The 13,840-nt window shown below is 50.7% G+C and overlaps 1 protein-coding gene and 1 pseudogene across 5 annotated transcripts in view; one reads left to right on the top strand and one right to left on the bottom strand.

The window, feature by feature from the left end:
• The window catches only part of LOC147109759 (uncharacterized), a 1,788,622-nt pseudogene that overhangs the window by 694,534 nt on the left and 1,080,248 nt on the right, over positions 1-13,840 (bottom strand).
• Positions 12,802-13,840, top strand: part of LOC147109761 (uncharacterized) — a 137,427-nt gene continuing 136,388 nt past the window's right edge. For 2 of the 5 annotated variants that reach the window (XM_086003876.1, XM_086003880.1), the window contains exon 1: positions 12,819-12,955. Coding sequence is in view for 1 of the 5 variants with exons in the window: in XM_086003879.1 (XP_085860005.1) it covers positions 12,907-12,955 (49 nt within the window). In the remaining 4 variants the exon portion in view is untranslated. Of the gene's footprint in view, positions 12,956-13,840 lie in introns of all 5 variants that reach the window. The other 3 variants (XM_086003879.1, XM_086003878.1, XM_086003877.1) reach the window with 3 other exon arrangements.

Below are 13,840 nucleotides of genomic sequence, written 5' to 3'. Positions count from 1 at the left end.
CCAGCTCACTCCGTTTTCAGCTCATTCCATTTCCAGCTCACTCCATTCCCAGCTCACTCTGTTCCCAGCTCACTCCGTTTCCAGCTCATTCCATTTCCAGCTCACTCCATTCCCAGCTCACTCCGTTCCCAGCTCACTCCGTTTTCAGCTCATTCCATTCCTAGCTCACTCCACTCCCAGTTCACTCTGCTCCCAGCTCACTCTGTTCCCAGCTCACACCATTCCCAGCTCACTCCGGCCCGTGCTCACTCCATTCCTATCTCACTCCATTCCCAGCTCACTCCATTCCCAGCTCATTCCGGTCTGAGCTCACTCCATTCCCAGCTCACTCCATTCCCAGTTCACTCCAGTCCCAGTTCACTCTATTCCCAGCTCACTCCATTGCCAGCTTACACTATTCCCAGCTCACTTCATTCCCAGCTCACTCCATTCCCAGCTCACTCTGTTGCCAGCACACTCCATTCCCAGCTCACTCTATTCCCAGCTCACACCATTCCCATCTCACTCCATTCCCATCTCACTCCATTCCCAGCTCACTTGATTCCCCGCTCACTCCGGTCCAAGCTCACTCCATTCCCAGCTCACTCCATTCCCAGCTCACTCTGTTCCCAGCTCACTTCGTTTCCTTACTCCATTTCATACACGCTCCTTTAACCGCATCACTCTTTTCCCTAACACACGCAAATTAAAATTTTAAATTTTTTTTATCATTAATGTTTGATTGTTAACAGGTATTTTATTATTTCCTGTGATCTGCACTGTTCACGGAATATTTATATCAGCTTTATCGCTTTCTGCACTCTGTTTATTAACGTTACCTAATAGGTGTTCCGCCCAGACACTCCCTTCCCTTTATTGGTTTCAACTCCTTTCTCCGGCCCTAATTATCCTTTTAGATAGGCCTCTGGTCCCAGCCTGGTTCAGGTGCAGCCTGTCCCAGTGGTGCAGCTTCTTCCTGTCCCAGTACTGCTGCCAGTGTCCCATGAAACAGAACCCCTCCTTCCCACACCAGACTTTCAGCCACACATTCACTGCCCTGATCTATCTATCCCTATGTCAATGAGCACAGGGCTCGGGTAATAATCCCGAGATTACAACACTCGAGGTCCTGCTTTATACGGTAGCTCTGAGCTCCTTATTCTCCATCAGCCGGACTCCTCCCTGTTCTTTCCTATGCCGTTTTATCCAACATGGTTCCCAACAACTGGTTCTTCCCACTCCTTATCCAAGTATCTTTCCAGCTGATTCGAGATATCCGTTATCCTGGTACTAGGTGGCAATGAAACCTCCGGGAACATCGATTGGGAATGCAAAGGGGATCCTCTATTCCACTAATTATCGAACACCCTGTAAATATAATCATTCTGTTCTGCTCCTCCTCCCTTGAACTGCCTCTTGCTCCACGTTCGGCAGTCCGCACTCTGACCACCCTCCCGCAGCATTCTTCCCTCTCCCCACTGCTAGCAAGTACAGCGGACCTGTTGGTCAAGACCAGATTCTGCAAGTCCTCCTTCTCTACCTGCACTAGGTTCCCCTTTCCCAGCTCACTCCTTTCCCAGCCCAATCCATTCCCAGCTCACTCTGCTCCCAGCTCACTCCATTCCCAGCTGACACCTTTCCCAGCTCACACCTTTCCCAGCCCAATCCCTTCCCAGCTCACTCCGCTCCCAGCCCAATCCCTTCCCAGCTCACTCCACTCCCAGCTCACTCAATTCCCAGCTCACTCCGTTTTCAGCTCATTCCATTTCAAGCTCACTCCATTCCCAGCTCACTCCGTTCCCAGCTCACTCCATTTCCAGCTCATTCCATTTCCAGCTCACTCCATTCCCAGCTCACTCTGTTCCCAGCTCACTCCGTTTACAGCTCATTCCATTCCTAGCTCACTCCACTCCCAGTTCACTCTGCTCCCAGCTCACTCCGTTTCCAGCTCACACCATTCCCAGCTCAATCCGGTCCGTGCTCACTCCATTCCTATCTCATTCCATTCCCAGCTCACTCCATTCCCAGCTCATTCCGGTCTGAGCTCACTCCATTCCCAGCTCACTCCATTCCCAGTTCACTCCATTCCCAGTTCACTCTATTCCCAGCTCACTCTATTGCCAGCTTACGCTATTCCCAGCTCACTCCATTCCCAGCTCACTCCATTCCCAGCTCACTCTGTTGCCAGCACACTCCATTCCCAGCTCACTCTATTCCCAGCTCACACCATTCCCATCTCACTCCATTCCCATCTCACTCCATTCCCAGCTCACTCCATTCCCAGCTCACTCTGTTCCCAGCTCACTTCGTTCCCTTACTCCATTTCATACACGCTCCTTTAACCGCATCACTCTTTTCCCTAACACCCGCAATTTAAAATGTTTTTAAATTTTTATCATTACTGTTTGATTATTAACAGGTATTTTATTATTTCCTGTGATCTACTCTGTTCACGGAATATTTATATTAGCTTTATCGCTTTCTGCACTCTGAACTTTCCTTTGATTCACACTGTTTATTAACATTAGCTAATAGGTTTTCCGCCCAAACACTCACTTCCCTTTATTGGTTTCAACTCCTTTCTCCGGCCCTAATTATCCTTTTAGATAGGCCTCTGGTCCCAGCCCGGTTCAGGTGCAGCCTGTCCCAGTGGTGCAGCTCCTTCCTGTCCCAGTACTGCTGCCAGTGTCCCATGAAGAGGAACCCCTTCTTCCCACACCAGACTTTCAGCCACACATTCACTTCCCTGATCTATCTATCCCTATGTCAAAGAGCACAGGGCTCGGGTAATAATCCCGAGATTACAACACTCGAGGTCCTGCTTTATACGGTAGCTCTGAGCTCCTTATTCTCCCTCAGCCGGACTCCTCCCTGTTCTTTCCTATGTCGGTTTATCCAACATGGTTCCCAACAACTGGTTCTTCCCACTCCTTATCCAAATATCTTTCCAGCTGCTTCAAGATATCCATTACCCTGCTATCAAGTGACAACACACCCTCCGGGAACATCGATTGGGAGTGCAAAGGGGATCCTCTATTCCACTAATTATCGAACCCCCTGTAAATATAATCATTCTGTTCTGCTCCTCCTCCCTTGAACTGCCTCTTGCTCCAAGTTGCCGCGGTCAGCACTCTGACCACCCTCCCGCAGCATTCTTCCCTCTCCCCACTGCTAACGAGTACAGCGGACCTGTTAGTCAGGACCAGATTCTGCAAGTCTTCCTTCTCTACCTGCACTAGCTTCCCCTTTCCCAGCTCACTCCGCTCCCAGCCCAATTCCTTCCCAGCTCACTCCACACCCAGCTCACTCCGCTCCCAGCTCACTCCGCTCCCAGCTCACTCCGCTCCCAGCCCAATCCCTTCCCAGCTCACTCCGCTCCCAGCTCACTCCGCTCCCAGCTCACCCTGCTCCCAGCTCATTCCGCTCCCAGCTCACTCCATTCCTAGCTCACTCCATTCCCAGCTCACTCCGCTCCCAGCCCAATCCCTTCCCAGCTTACTCTGCTCCCAGCTCACTCCGCTCCCAGCTCACCCTGCTCCCAGCTCATTCCGCTCCCAGCTCACTCCATTCCCAGCTCACTCCATTCCCAGCTCACTCCGCTCCCAGCTCACTCCATTCCCAGCTTCTCCATTCCCAGATCACTCCTTTTCCAGACAAATCTTTTCCCAGCTCACCGCTTCCCAGCTCACTTTACTCTCAGCTCCCCCATTCCCAGCTCACTCCGCTCCCAGCCCAATCCATTCCCAGCTCACTCCATTCCCAGCTCTCTCCATTCCCAGCTCACTCCGTTTTCAGCAAACTCTGTTCCCAGCTCACTCTGTTTCCAGTTCATTCCATTTCCATCTCACTCCATTCCCAGCTCACTCTGTTCCCAGCTCACTCTGTTTCCAGCTCATTCCATTTCCAGCTCACTCCACTCCCAGTTCACTCCGCTCCCAGCTCATTCTGTTCCCAGCTCACTCCATTCCCAGCTCACTCCAGTCCGTGCTCACTCCATTCCTATCTCACTGCATTCACAGCTCACTCCATTCCCAACTCACGCCATTCCCAGTTCACTCTATTCCCAGCTCACTCCGGTCCGTGCTCACTCCATTCCTATCTCACTCCATTCCTATCTCACTCCATTCCCAGCTCACTCCATTCCCAGCTCACTCCATTCCCAGCTCACTTCCTTCCCTTACTCCATTTCATACACGCTCCTTTAACCGCATCACACTTCTCCCTAACACACGCAATTTAATATTTAAATTTTTTTTTATCATTACTTTTTGATTGTTAACAGGTATTTTATTATTTCCTGTGATCTACTCTGTTCACGGAATATTATATTAGCTTTATCGCTTTCTGCACTCTGAACTTTCCTGTGATTCACACTGTTTATTAACATTAGCTAATAGGTTTTCCGCCCAGACACTCACTTCCCTTTATTGGTTTCAACTCCTTTCTCCGGCCCTAATTATCCTTTTAGATAGTCCTCTGGTCCCAGCCCGGTTCAGGTACAGCCTGTCCCAGTGGTGCAGCTCCTTCCTGTCGCAGTACTGCTGCCAGTGTCCCATGAAACGGAACCACCTCTTCCCACACCAGACTTTCAGCCACACATTCGCTTCCCTGATCTATCTATCCCTATGTCAATGAGCACAGGGCTCAGGTAATAATCCCGAGATTACAACACTCAAGGTCCTGCTTTATACGGTAGCTCTGAGCTCCTTATTCTCCCTCAGCCGGACTGCTCCCTGTTCTTTCCTATGCCGTTTTATCCAACATGGTTCCCAACAACTGGTTCTTCCCACTCCTTATCCAAGTATCTTTCCAGCTGATTCGAGATATCCATTACCCTGGTACCAGGTGGCAATGAAACCTCCGGGAACATCGATTGGGAGTGCAAAGGGGATCCTCTATTCCACTAATTATCGAACCCCCTGTAAATATAATCATTCTGTTCTGCTCCTCCTCCCTTGAACTGCCTCTTGCTCCACGTTCGGCAGTCCGCACTCTGACCACCCTCCCGCAGCATTCTTCCCTCTCCCCACTGCTAGCAAGTGCAGCGGACCTGTTGGTCAGGACCAGATTCTGCAAGTCCTTCTTCTCTACCTGCACTAGGTTCCCCTTTCCCAGCTCACTCCTTTCCCAGCCCAATCCATTCCCAGCTCACTCCGCTCCCAGCTCACTCCATTCCCAGCTAACTCCTTTCCCAGCTCACTCCTTTCCCAGCCCAATCCCTTCCCAGCGCACTCCGCTCCCAGCCCAATCCCTTCCCAGCTCACTCCATTCCCAGCTCACTCCATTCCCAGCTCACTCCGTTTTCAGCTCATTCCATTTCCAGCTCACTCCATTCCCAGCTCACTCCGTTTTCAGCTCATTCCATTCCTAGCTCACTCCACTCCCAGTTCACTCCACTCCCAGCTCACTCTGTTCCCAGCTCACTCCATTCCCAGCTCACTCTGGTCCGTGCTCACTCCATTCCTATCTCACTCCATTCACAGCTCACTCCATTCCCAACTCACGCCATTCCCAGTTCACACTATTCCCAGCTCACACCGGTCCATGCTCACTCAATTCCTATCTCACTCCATTCCCAGCTCACTCCATTCCCAGCTCACTCTGGTCTGAGCTCACTCCATTCCCAGCTCACTCCATTCCCAGCTCACTCCATTCCCAGTTCACTCTATTCCCAGCTCACTCCATTTCGAGCTTACACTATTCCCAGCTCACTCCATTCCCAGCTCACTCCATTCCCAGCTCACTCCATTCCCATCTCACTCCATTCCCAGTTCACTCTATTTCCAGCTCACTCCATTTCTAGCTTACACTATTCCCAGCTCACTCCATTCCCAGCTCACTCTGTTCCCAGCTCACTCCACTCCGAACTCACTCCGCTCCCAGCTCACTCCGCACTCAGCTCACTCCGCTCCCAGCCCAATCCCTTCCCAGCTCACTCCGCTCCCAGCCCAATCCCTTCCCAGCTCACTCCGCTCCCAGCTCACTCCTTTCCCAGCCCAATCCCTTCCCAGCTCAGTCCGCTCCCAGCTCACTCCACTCCCAGCTCACTCCGCTCCCAGCTCACACCGCACCCAGCTCATTCCATTCCCAGCTCACACCGCACCCAGCTCACTCCATTCCCAGCTCACACCGCACCCAGCTCACTCCATTCCCAGCTCACTCCATTCCCAGCTCACTCCATTCCCAGCTCACTCCATTCTCAGCTCATTCCATTCCCAGCTCACACCGCACCCAGCTCACTCCATTCCCAGCTCACACCATTGCCAGCTCACTCCATTCCCAGCTCACTCCGCTCCCAGCTCACGCCGCTCCCAGCTCCCACCGCACCCAGCTCAGTCCATTCCCAACTCACACTGCACCCAGCTCACTCCATTCCCAGCTCACACCGCACCCAGCTCACTCCATTCCCTGCTCACACCGCACCCAGCTCACTCCATTCCCAGCTCACTCCACTCCCAGCTCATTCCATTCCCAGCTCGCTCCGTTCCCAGTTCACTCCGGTCCGTGCTCACGCCATTCCCAGCTCACTGCGTTCCCAGCTCACTCCGCTCCCAGCTCACTCCATTCCCAGCTCACTCCTTTTGCAGACCAATCTATTCCCAGCTCAATCTTTTCCCAGCTCACTGGTTCCCAGCTAACTTTACTCTTAGCTCACTGCATTCCCAGATCTCTCCATTCCCAGTTCATTCTGTTCCATGTCTACTCCATTACCAGCTCACTCCGTTCCCAGCTGAAACTGATCACAACTCACTCATTTCCCAGCTCCCTCCATTCCCAGCTCACTCCTTTCTGGGCTCAATCCATTCCCAACTCACTCATTTCCCAGCTCCCTCCATTCCCAGCTCACTCCTTTCTGGGCTCAATCCATTCCCAACAAACTCCGTTCCCTGCTCGTTCCATTTCCAGCTCAATTTGTTCCCAGCTCACCGGTTTCCAACTCACTCTACTCTCAGCTCATTGCATTCCCAGCTCATTCCATTCCTAGCTCACTCTTTTCCCAGCTTACACCATTCCCAGCTCACTACTTTCCCAGCTCATTCAATTCCAAAGTAACTCTCTTTCCAGTTCACTTTCTTTCCAGCTCACTCCATTCCCAGCTCACTCCGGTGCATGCTCACTCCATTCACAACTCACTCCATTCACAACTCACTCCATTCACATCTCACGCCATTCCCAGCTCACTCCATTCCCAGCTGACTCCATTCCAAGCTCACTCCGGTCCGTGATCACTCCATTCCCAGCTCTGTCCATTAACAGATCACTCCATTCACAGCTCACTCCATTCCCAACTCACGCCATTCCCAGCTCACTCCGTTCCGAGCTCATGCCGTTCCCAGCTCACTCTATTCCCAGCTCACTCTATTCCCAGCTCACTCCATTCCCAGCTCACTCCATTCCCAGCTCACTCCGTTCCCAGCTCACTCCATTTCTAGCTCACTCCATTCCCAGCTCATTCCGGTCTGCGCTCACTCCATTCCTAGCTCACTCCATTCACAGCTCACTCCATTCCCAACTCATGTCATTCCCAGCTCACTCCATTCCGAGCTCACGCCATTCCCAGCTCACTCTAATCCAAGCTCATTCTATTCCCAGCTCACTCCATTCCCAGTTCACTCTATTCCCAGAACTCTCCGTTTCCAGCTCACTCCATCCCTAGATCATTCTAATCCCAGCTCACACTATTCCCAGATACTCCATTCCCAGATCACTCCATTCCAAGCTCACTCTATTCCCAGCTCACTCTGTTCCCAGCTCACTCTGTTCCCAGCTCACTCTATTCCAAGCTCACTCTATTCCCAGCTCATTCCTTTTCCAGCTCACTCCATTCCCATCTCACTCCATTTCCAGCTTACTCCATTCCCAGCTCACTCTGGTCCAAGCTCATTCCATTCCCAGCTCACTCTAATCCCAGTTCACTCTATTCCCAGCACACGCCGTTTCCAGCTCACTCCATTCCCAGCTCACTCTGTTTCCAGCTCACTCCGTTACAAGCTCACTCCATTCCCAGCTCACTCCATTCCCAGCTCACTCCGTTCCCAGCTCACTTCATTCCCAGCTCACTCCATTCCCAGCTCACTCTGTTCCCAGCTCACTCTGTTCCCAGCACACTCCATTCCCAGCTCACTCCATTCCCAGCTCACTCCATTCCCAGCTCACTCTATTCCCAGATCACTCCATTCCCAGTTCACTCTATTCCCAGCTCACTCCATTCCCAGCTCACTCCGTTTCCAGCTCACTCCATTCCCAGCTAACTCCATTCCCAGCTCACGCCGTTCCCAGCTCACTCTATTCCCAGCTCACTCTATTCCCAGCTCACTCCGTTCCCAGCTCACTCTGTTCCCAGCTGACTCCATTCCCAGCTCACTCCGATCCGTGCTCACTCCATTCCTAGCTCACTCCATTCACAGCTCACTCCATTCCCAACTCACACCATTCCCAGCTCACTCCGTTCCGAGCTCACGCCATTCCCAGCTCACTCTAATCCCAGCTCATTCTATTCCCAGCTCACTCCATTCCCAGCTCACTCTATTCCCAGCTCACTCCATTCCCAGCTCACTCCGTTTCCAGCTCACTCCATTCCCAGCTCACTCCATTCCCAGCTCACGCCGTTCCCAGCTCACTCTATTCCCAGCTCACTCTATTCCCAGCTCACTCCGTTCCCAGCTCACTCTGTTCCCAGCTGACTCCATTCGCAGCTCACTCCGATCCGTGCTCACTCCATTCCTAGCTCACTCCATTCACAGCTCACTCCATTCCCAACTCACACCATTCCCAGCTCACTCCGTTCCGAGCTCACGCCATTCCCAGCTCACTCTAATCCCAGCTCATTCTATTCCCAGCTCACTCCATTCCCAGCTCACTCTATTTCCAGTTCACTCCATTCCCAGCTCACTATATTCCCAGGTCACTCCATTCCCAGCTCACTCCATTCCCAGTTCACTCCGTTCCCAGCTCACTCCATTCCCAGCTCACTCTATTTCCAGCTCACTCCATTCCCAGCTCACTCTATTTCCAGTTCACTCCATTCCCAGCTCACTATATTCCCAGCTCACTCCATTCCCAGCTCACTCCATTCCCAGTTCACTCTGTTCCCAGCTCACTCCATTCCCAGCTCATTCTATTCCCAGCTCACTCCATTCCCAGCTCACTCTATTTCCAGTTCACTCCATTCCCAGCTCACTCTATTCCCAGCTCACTCCATTCCCAGCTGACTCCATTCCCAGTTCACTCTGTTCCCAGCTCACTCCATTTCATACACGCTCCTTTAACCGCCTCACTCTTTCTCTAACTCACGCAATTTAACATTTAAAATTTTTTTTATCATTACTGTTAGATTGTTAACAGACACTTTATCATTTCCTACGATCTACTCTGTTCACGGAATATTTATATTAGCTTTATCGCTTTCTGCACTCTGAACTTTCCTGTGATTCACACTGTTTATTAACATTAGCTAACAAGTTTCCTCCCAGACACTCCCTTCCCTTTATTGGTTTCAACTCCTTTCTCCAGCCCTAATTATCCTTTTAGATAGGCCTCTGGTCCCAGCCCGGTTCAGGTGCAGCCTGTCCCAGTGGTGCAGCTCCTTCCTGTCTTAATACCACTGCCAGTGTCCCATGAAACAGACCCCTTCTTCCCACACCAGACTTTCAGCCACACATTCACTGCCCTGATGTGTTGATCCACATTTTAATGAGCATGTGGCTAAATGCTATAAACATTCTGTTCTGCTCGTCAACCCTTGAACTGCCTCCTGTTCCAGGGTGCCGCAGTCAGCATTCTGTCTACCTTCCCCACAGCCTTCTTCCTTATCCTCACAGGTAACAAGTTCATCATACCTGTTGGACTGGGCTAGATCCTGCGGTTCCTCCTTCTCTGCCTGCACTGGGTTCCCATTATCCTGCTGACTATCAGTCACATACTCCTCTTCCTCTACTAGCACCTCTCGACCACTGTTCCCCCAAAATTTTTTTGGGTGCGTGGCCTGTTTCACACATGCGTGAAATTTAACATTACAAAAGCCGGCCCTGGAATGTGTGACACAGGCAGAGATACACGTGGCCACACAGCTTAGAGGGAATGTTGCTCTCTACTTGTTGATACTGTGTTCTGGAGTAAACTTTCCCCAGATCCTGCTCTCTTATGTGTTGGAGTGCCTCAACTCACACTCCAGCTCAATGGCTCTAAGCTGGAGTGATTCAAGGCAGAGACATTTCCTACAGGTGTGGTCATCTGGTGCAGTCTCACTGTCCACAAACTACCACATTCTGCAGTCCCGACACACTGTTTGTGCTGACATTATCTGCTTGTTCTTTCTTTCTTTCTTTCTCTCTTTCTTTCTCTCTTTCTTCCTTTCTTTCTTCCTTTCTTTCTTCCTTTCTTTCTTTCTTTCTTTTTTTCTTTCTTTCTTTCTTTCTTTCTTTTTCTCTCTTTCTTGCTTCTAGATGAGGGAGGCGGAGGGGGGGATAAAGGCTCTCAGAATGTGGACATATCCGCCCAGGGTCTTCAGGGAGCAATTCTCTGATCACAGCTTCAGCGAGGACCAGTAAATGAGACGTCTTTGCTTCACTAAAGAGGTTGTGACTGAAATCTGCCAACCACAACTGCAACCTCAAAGCAAGGCAAGGGCCGCATTGCCTGTGGCTGTCAATGTGACCATGGCTCTTCATTTTTCTGCATCTGGCTCCTTCCAGGCTGCTGCTGGTGATATTAGCAACATCTCGCAGTTTGCAGTACTGCTGTATAAGGGAGGTCACTGAGGCTCTCTATAGACAGTGAGACAGCGTCATCTCATTCCCTCTTGCCAGAGACAAGAAACCGGAGTGAGAACGAGGGTTTGCACGGATTGCAGGCTTCCCCATGGTGTAGAGTGCCATTGACTACACCCACATTGCCTTGCATGCGCCTCATCTGAACTCGGCCATTTTCATCAACCAAAAGGGATTGCACTCCCTCGATGTGAAGCCACAGGTAACGCATCATGCAGACTACTAAAGAACGAACGACTTACATTTCTATAGCGCCTTTCACGACCACCGGACATCACAAAGTGATTTACAGCCAATGAAGTATTTTGACGTGTAGTCACTGTTGTAATGTAGGAAAGACAGCAGCCAGTTTGCACACAGCAAGCTCCCACAAACAGCAATGTTTTTGTGATGTTGATTGAGGGATAAATATTGGCCAGGGCATCAGGGATAACTCCCCTGCTCTTCTTTAAAATAGTGCCATGTGATATTTTATGTCCACCTGAGAGCGCAGATGAGGCCTCAGTTTAACTGAAATACGGCACCTTTGACAGTGCAGCACTCCCTTAGCACTGCACTGGGAGTGTCAGCCTAGGTTTATGTGCTCAAGTCCCTGGAGTGGGACTTGAACCCACAACAATCAGACTCAGAGGCGAGGGGGCTACCCACTGAGCCAGGGTTGACACTGCACTGGGCAACAAGAGTTATCCCCTCATGACATGGCTCATGACTCCTGTCCAGACCCCAAACACACGTGCACAGCAGGCCTACAAGGAGAGCCATGCTGCCACAAGGGGGAGTATAGAGCAGACCATCGGCGTACCATCGGTTATCATTAAGCAGCGTTTCTGCTGCCTGGACTGCTCTGGAGAAGCTCTGCAGTACTCAGCTGAGTGGGTATCGTGATTTGTTGTAGTATGATGCCTGCTGAACAACCTCACCATTATGAGGGAACAGTCCTTGCCACCACCTGATGAAGTGGAAAAAGTGGAGGAGGAGGAAGTGGAGGAGGAGGAAGTGGAGGAGGAGAAAGTGGAGGAGGAGAAAGTAGAGGAGGAGAAAGTGGGGGAGGAGAAAGTGGAGGAGGAGAAAGTGGAGGAGGAGAAAGTGGAGGAGGAGGAAGTGGGGGAGGAGAAAGTGGAGGAGGAGGAGGAAGTGGAGGAGGAGGAGGAAGTGGAGGAGGAGAAAGTGGAGGAGGAGAAAGTGGGGGAGGAGAACGTGGAGGAGGAGGAAGTGGAGGAGGAGAAAGTGGGGGAGGAGAAAGTGGAGGAGGAGGAAGTGGAGGAGGAGGAAGTGGAGGAGGAGGAAGTGGGGGAGGAGAAAGTGGAGGAGGAGGAGGAAGTGGAGGAGGAGAAAGTGGAGGAGGAGAAAGTGGAGGAGGAGAAAGTGGAGGAGGAGGAAGTGGAGGAGGAGGAAGTGGAGGAGGAGGATGAAGTGGAGGAGGAGGAAGTAGAGGAGGAGAAAGTGGAGGAGTAGTAAGAGGAGGAGCAAGTGAAACAAGAAGTGGAGGCAGTGGAGGTGCAGGGAGAGGAAGGGTGGCTGCAATGTGGACAGCCCATTTCTGCCCGGACTCTGCCTGATCAGATTATTCACTCATCCAGTACCTGAATTGAGGTAACAGACATATGGAAGGGCGAGGCCATGGAGCAATTTAAACACAAGGATGAGAATTTTAAAATTACCCACAATCTCATGACAGGAATAGAAAGAATTAGATGGTTGGAACAGACCCTTCCAAGTTGGGGCATGAAGCCTCTTAAAGTGGGGAATAGCACAGGCCACAATGCCGGTGAACTCTTTGTTTTACACACACTGTCCCTTCAGGCAGTCCCAGGTCAGGAATGAGCTGGGTCCCACCCAGTGACCCCGGTCTCCCAAGACAAGTGTCCCATTGCACCAGTGTGACTTTAATTTCTTGTACAATAACCAGCCCATGCTTTGGGTGAGTGAGGTAATCAGTTCAGTAGCAATTCATTGCTATCAGATATGAAAGGCGATTGTTAATGATTGCCCTAAATCACCTTGGCAAGGACACAAGGAAGTAAGGATTCTGGATGTTGGAGACGGTGAACATTCTCACGTATATATTTACCGACTGATAGACACAGTCTGTAGAGCTGTGAGGAGAAGAGGTTTGTGTCACTGGTCTGCAGGAAGAACACCAAAGATCAAAGCAAAGATGAAGTTGTTCTCTGGCATATTCATCATAGGTGCTCTCATTACTGAAGGTGAGACTTTTTATTAAATGGGTCACTTATTAATCTCTTTCAGTCTGATTATTTCAATAGAACTGTTCGCTCGTGGTACTATATAAATATTTATATAAAATAGTGTTTGCTTCCAATATGGGGTGTGTGTTACTGCAATGCACGATGTGACCTTTGAAATACGGGTGATTTTTTCAAATAATTTCTCAGGATGTGGGCTTCGCTGGCAAGGCCGGCATTTATTGCCCATCCCTAGTTGCCCCTTGAAAAGGTAGTGGTGAGCTGCCTTCTTGAACCGCTGCAGTCCGTGTGGTGAAGGTGCTCCCACAACGCTGTTAGGGAGGGAGTTCCAGGATTTTGACCCAGCGACGATGAAGGAACGGCGATATATTTCCAAGTCAGGATGGTGTGTGACTTGGAGGGGCCGTCATTTGATGATACATTAAACCGAGGCCCCATCTGCCTCCTCAGCTGGAGGTAAAGGTTCCAATGGCACTGTTCGAAGAAGAGGAAAATGTGATTTTCCAGTGTCTCGGCCAATCCCTCAACCAACATTACTTATCTGGTCATTTATCTCATTGCACTTTGTGGGATTTTTATTTGCCTCTGAATATATTTAATTTCTAGTGAGCTGGCAAAGATATGACAGAGGCTTCCAGGAGTGGGGCCGAGGTACAAAAACCTCAGGGTAGAAATTCATTCTGGAAGGTACACGAAACAGGCGGTAACCTGTCATTCACCTGTTATAGACACCCTGCCCGGTATTCATTGAAGTCAATGGTGTAATGATCAGTAACATGTCATTCTAGAATGGTACACTAGGTGGAGCTGTATGTTTAGTGGTGGGCTACCAACAAGGCAGTAGTCAAGATGGATGCCTGTACACTAGTCCACATGGCTGAATAA

The sequence above is a fragment of the Somniosus microcephalus genome, chromosome 12 (genome assembly GCF_052327205.1).
Source record: "Somniosus microcephalus isolate GS21.2 chromosome 12, FLI_Smic_1.0, whole genome shotgun sequence".
In the NCBI taxonomy this organism is placed as follows: domain Eukaryota; kingdom Metazoa; phylum Chordata; class Chondrichthyes; order Squaliformes; family Somniosidae; genus Somniosus; species Somniosus microcephalus.
Note: the sequence above shows the minus strand (reverse complement) of the source record. Positions and strands in the feature narration are given on the sequence as shown.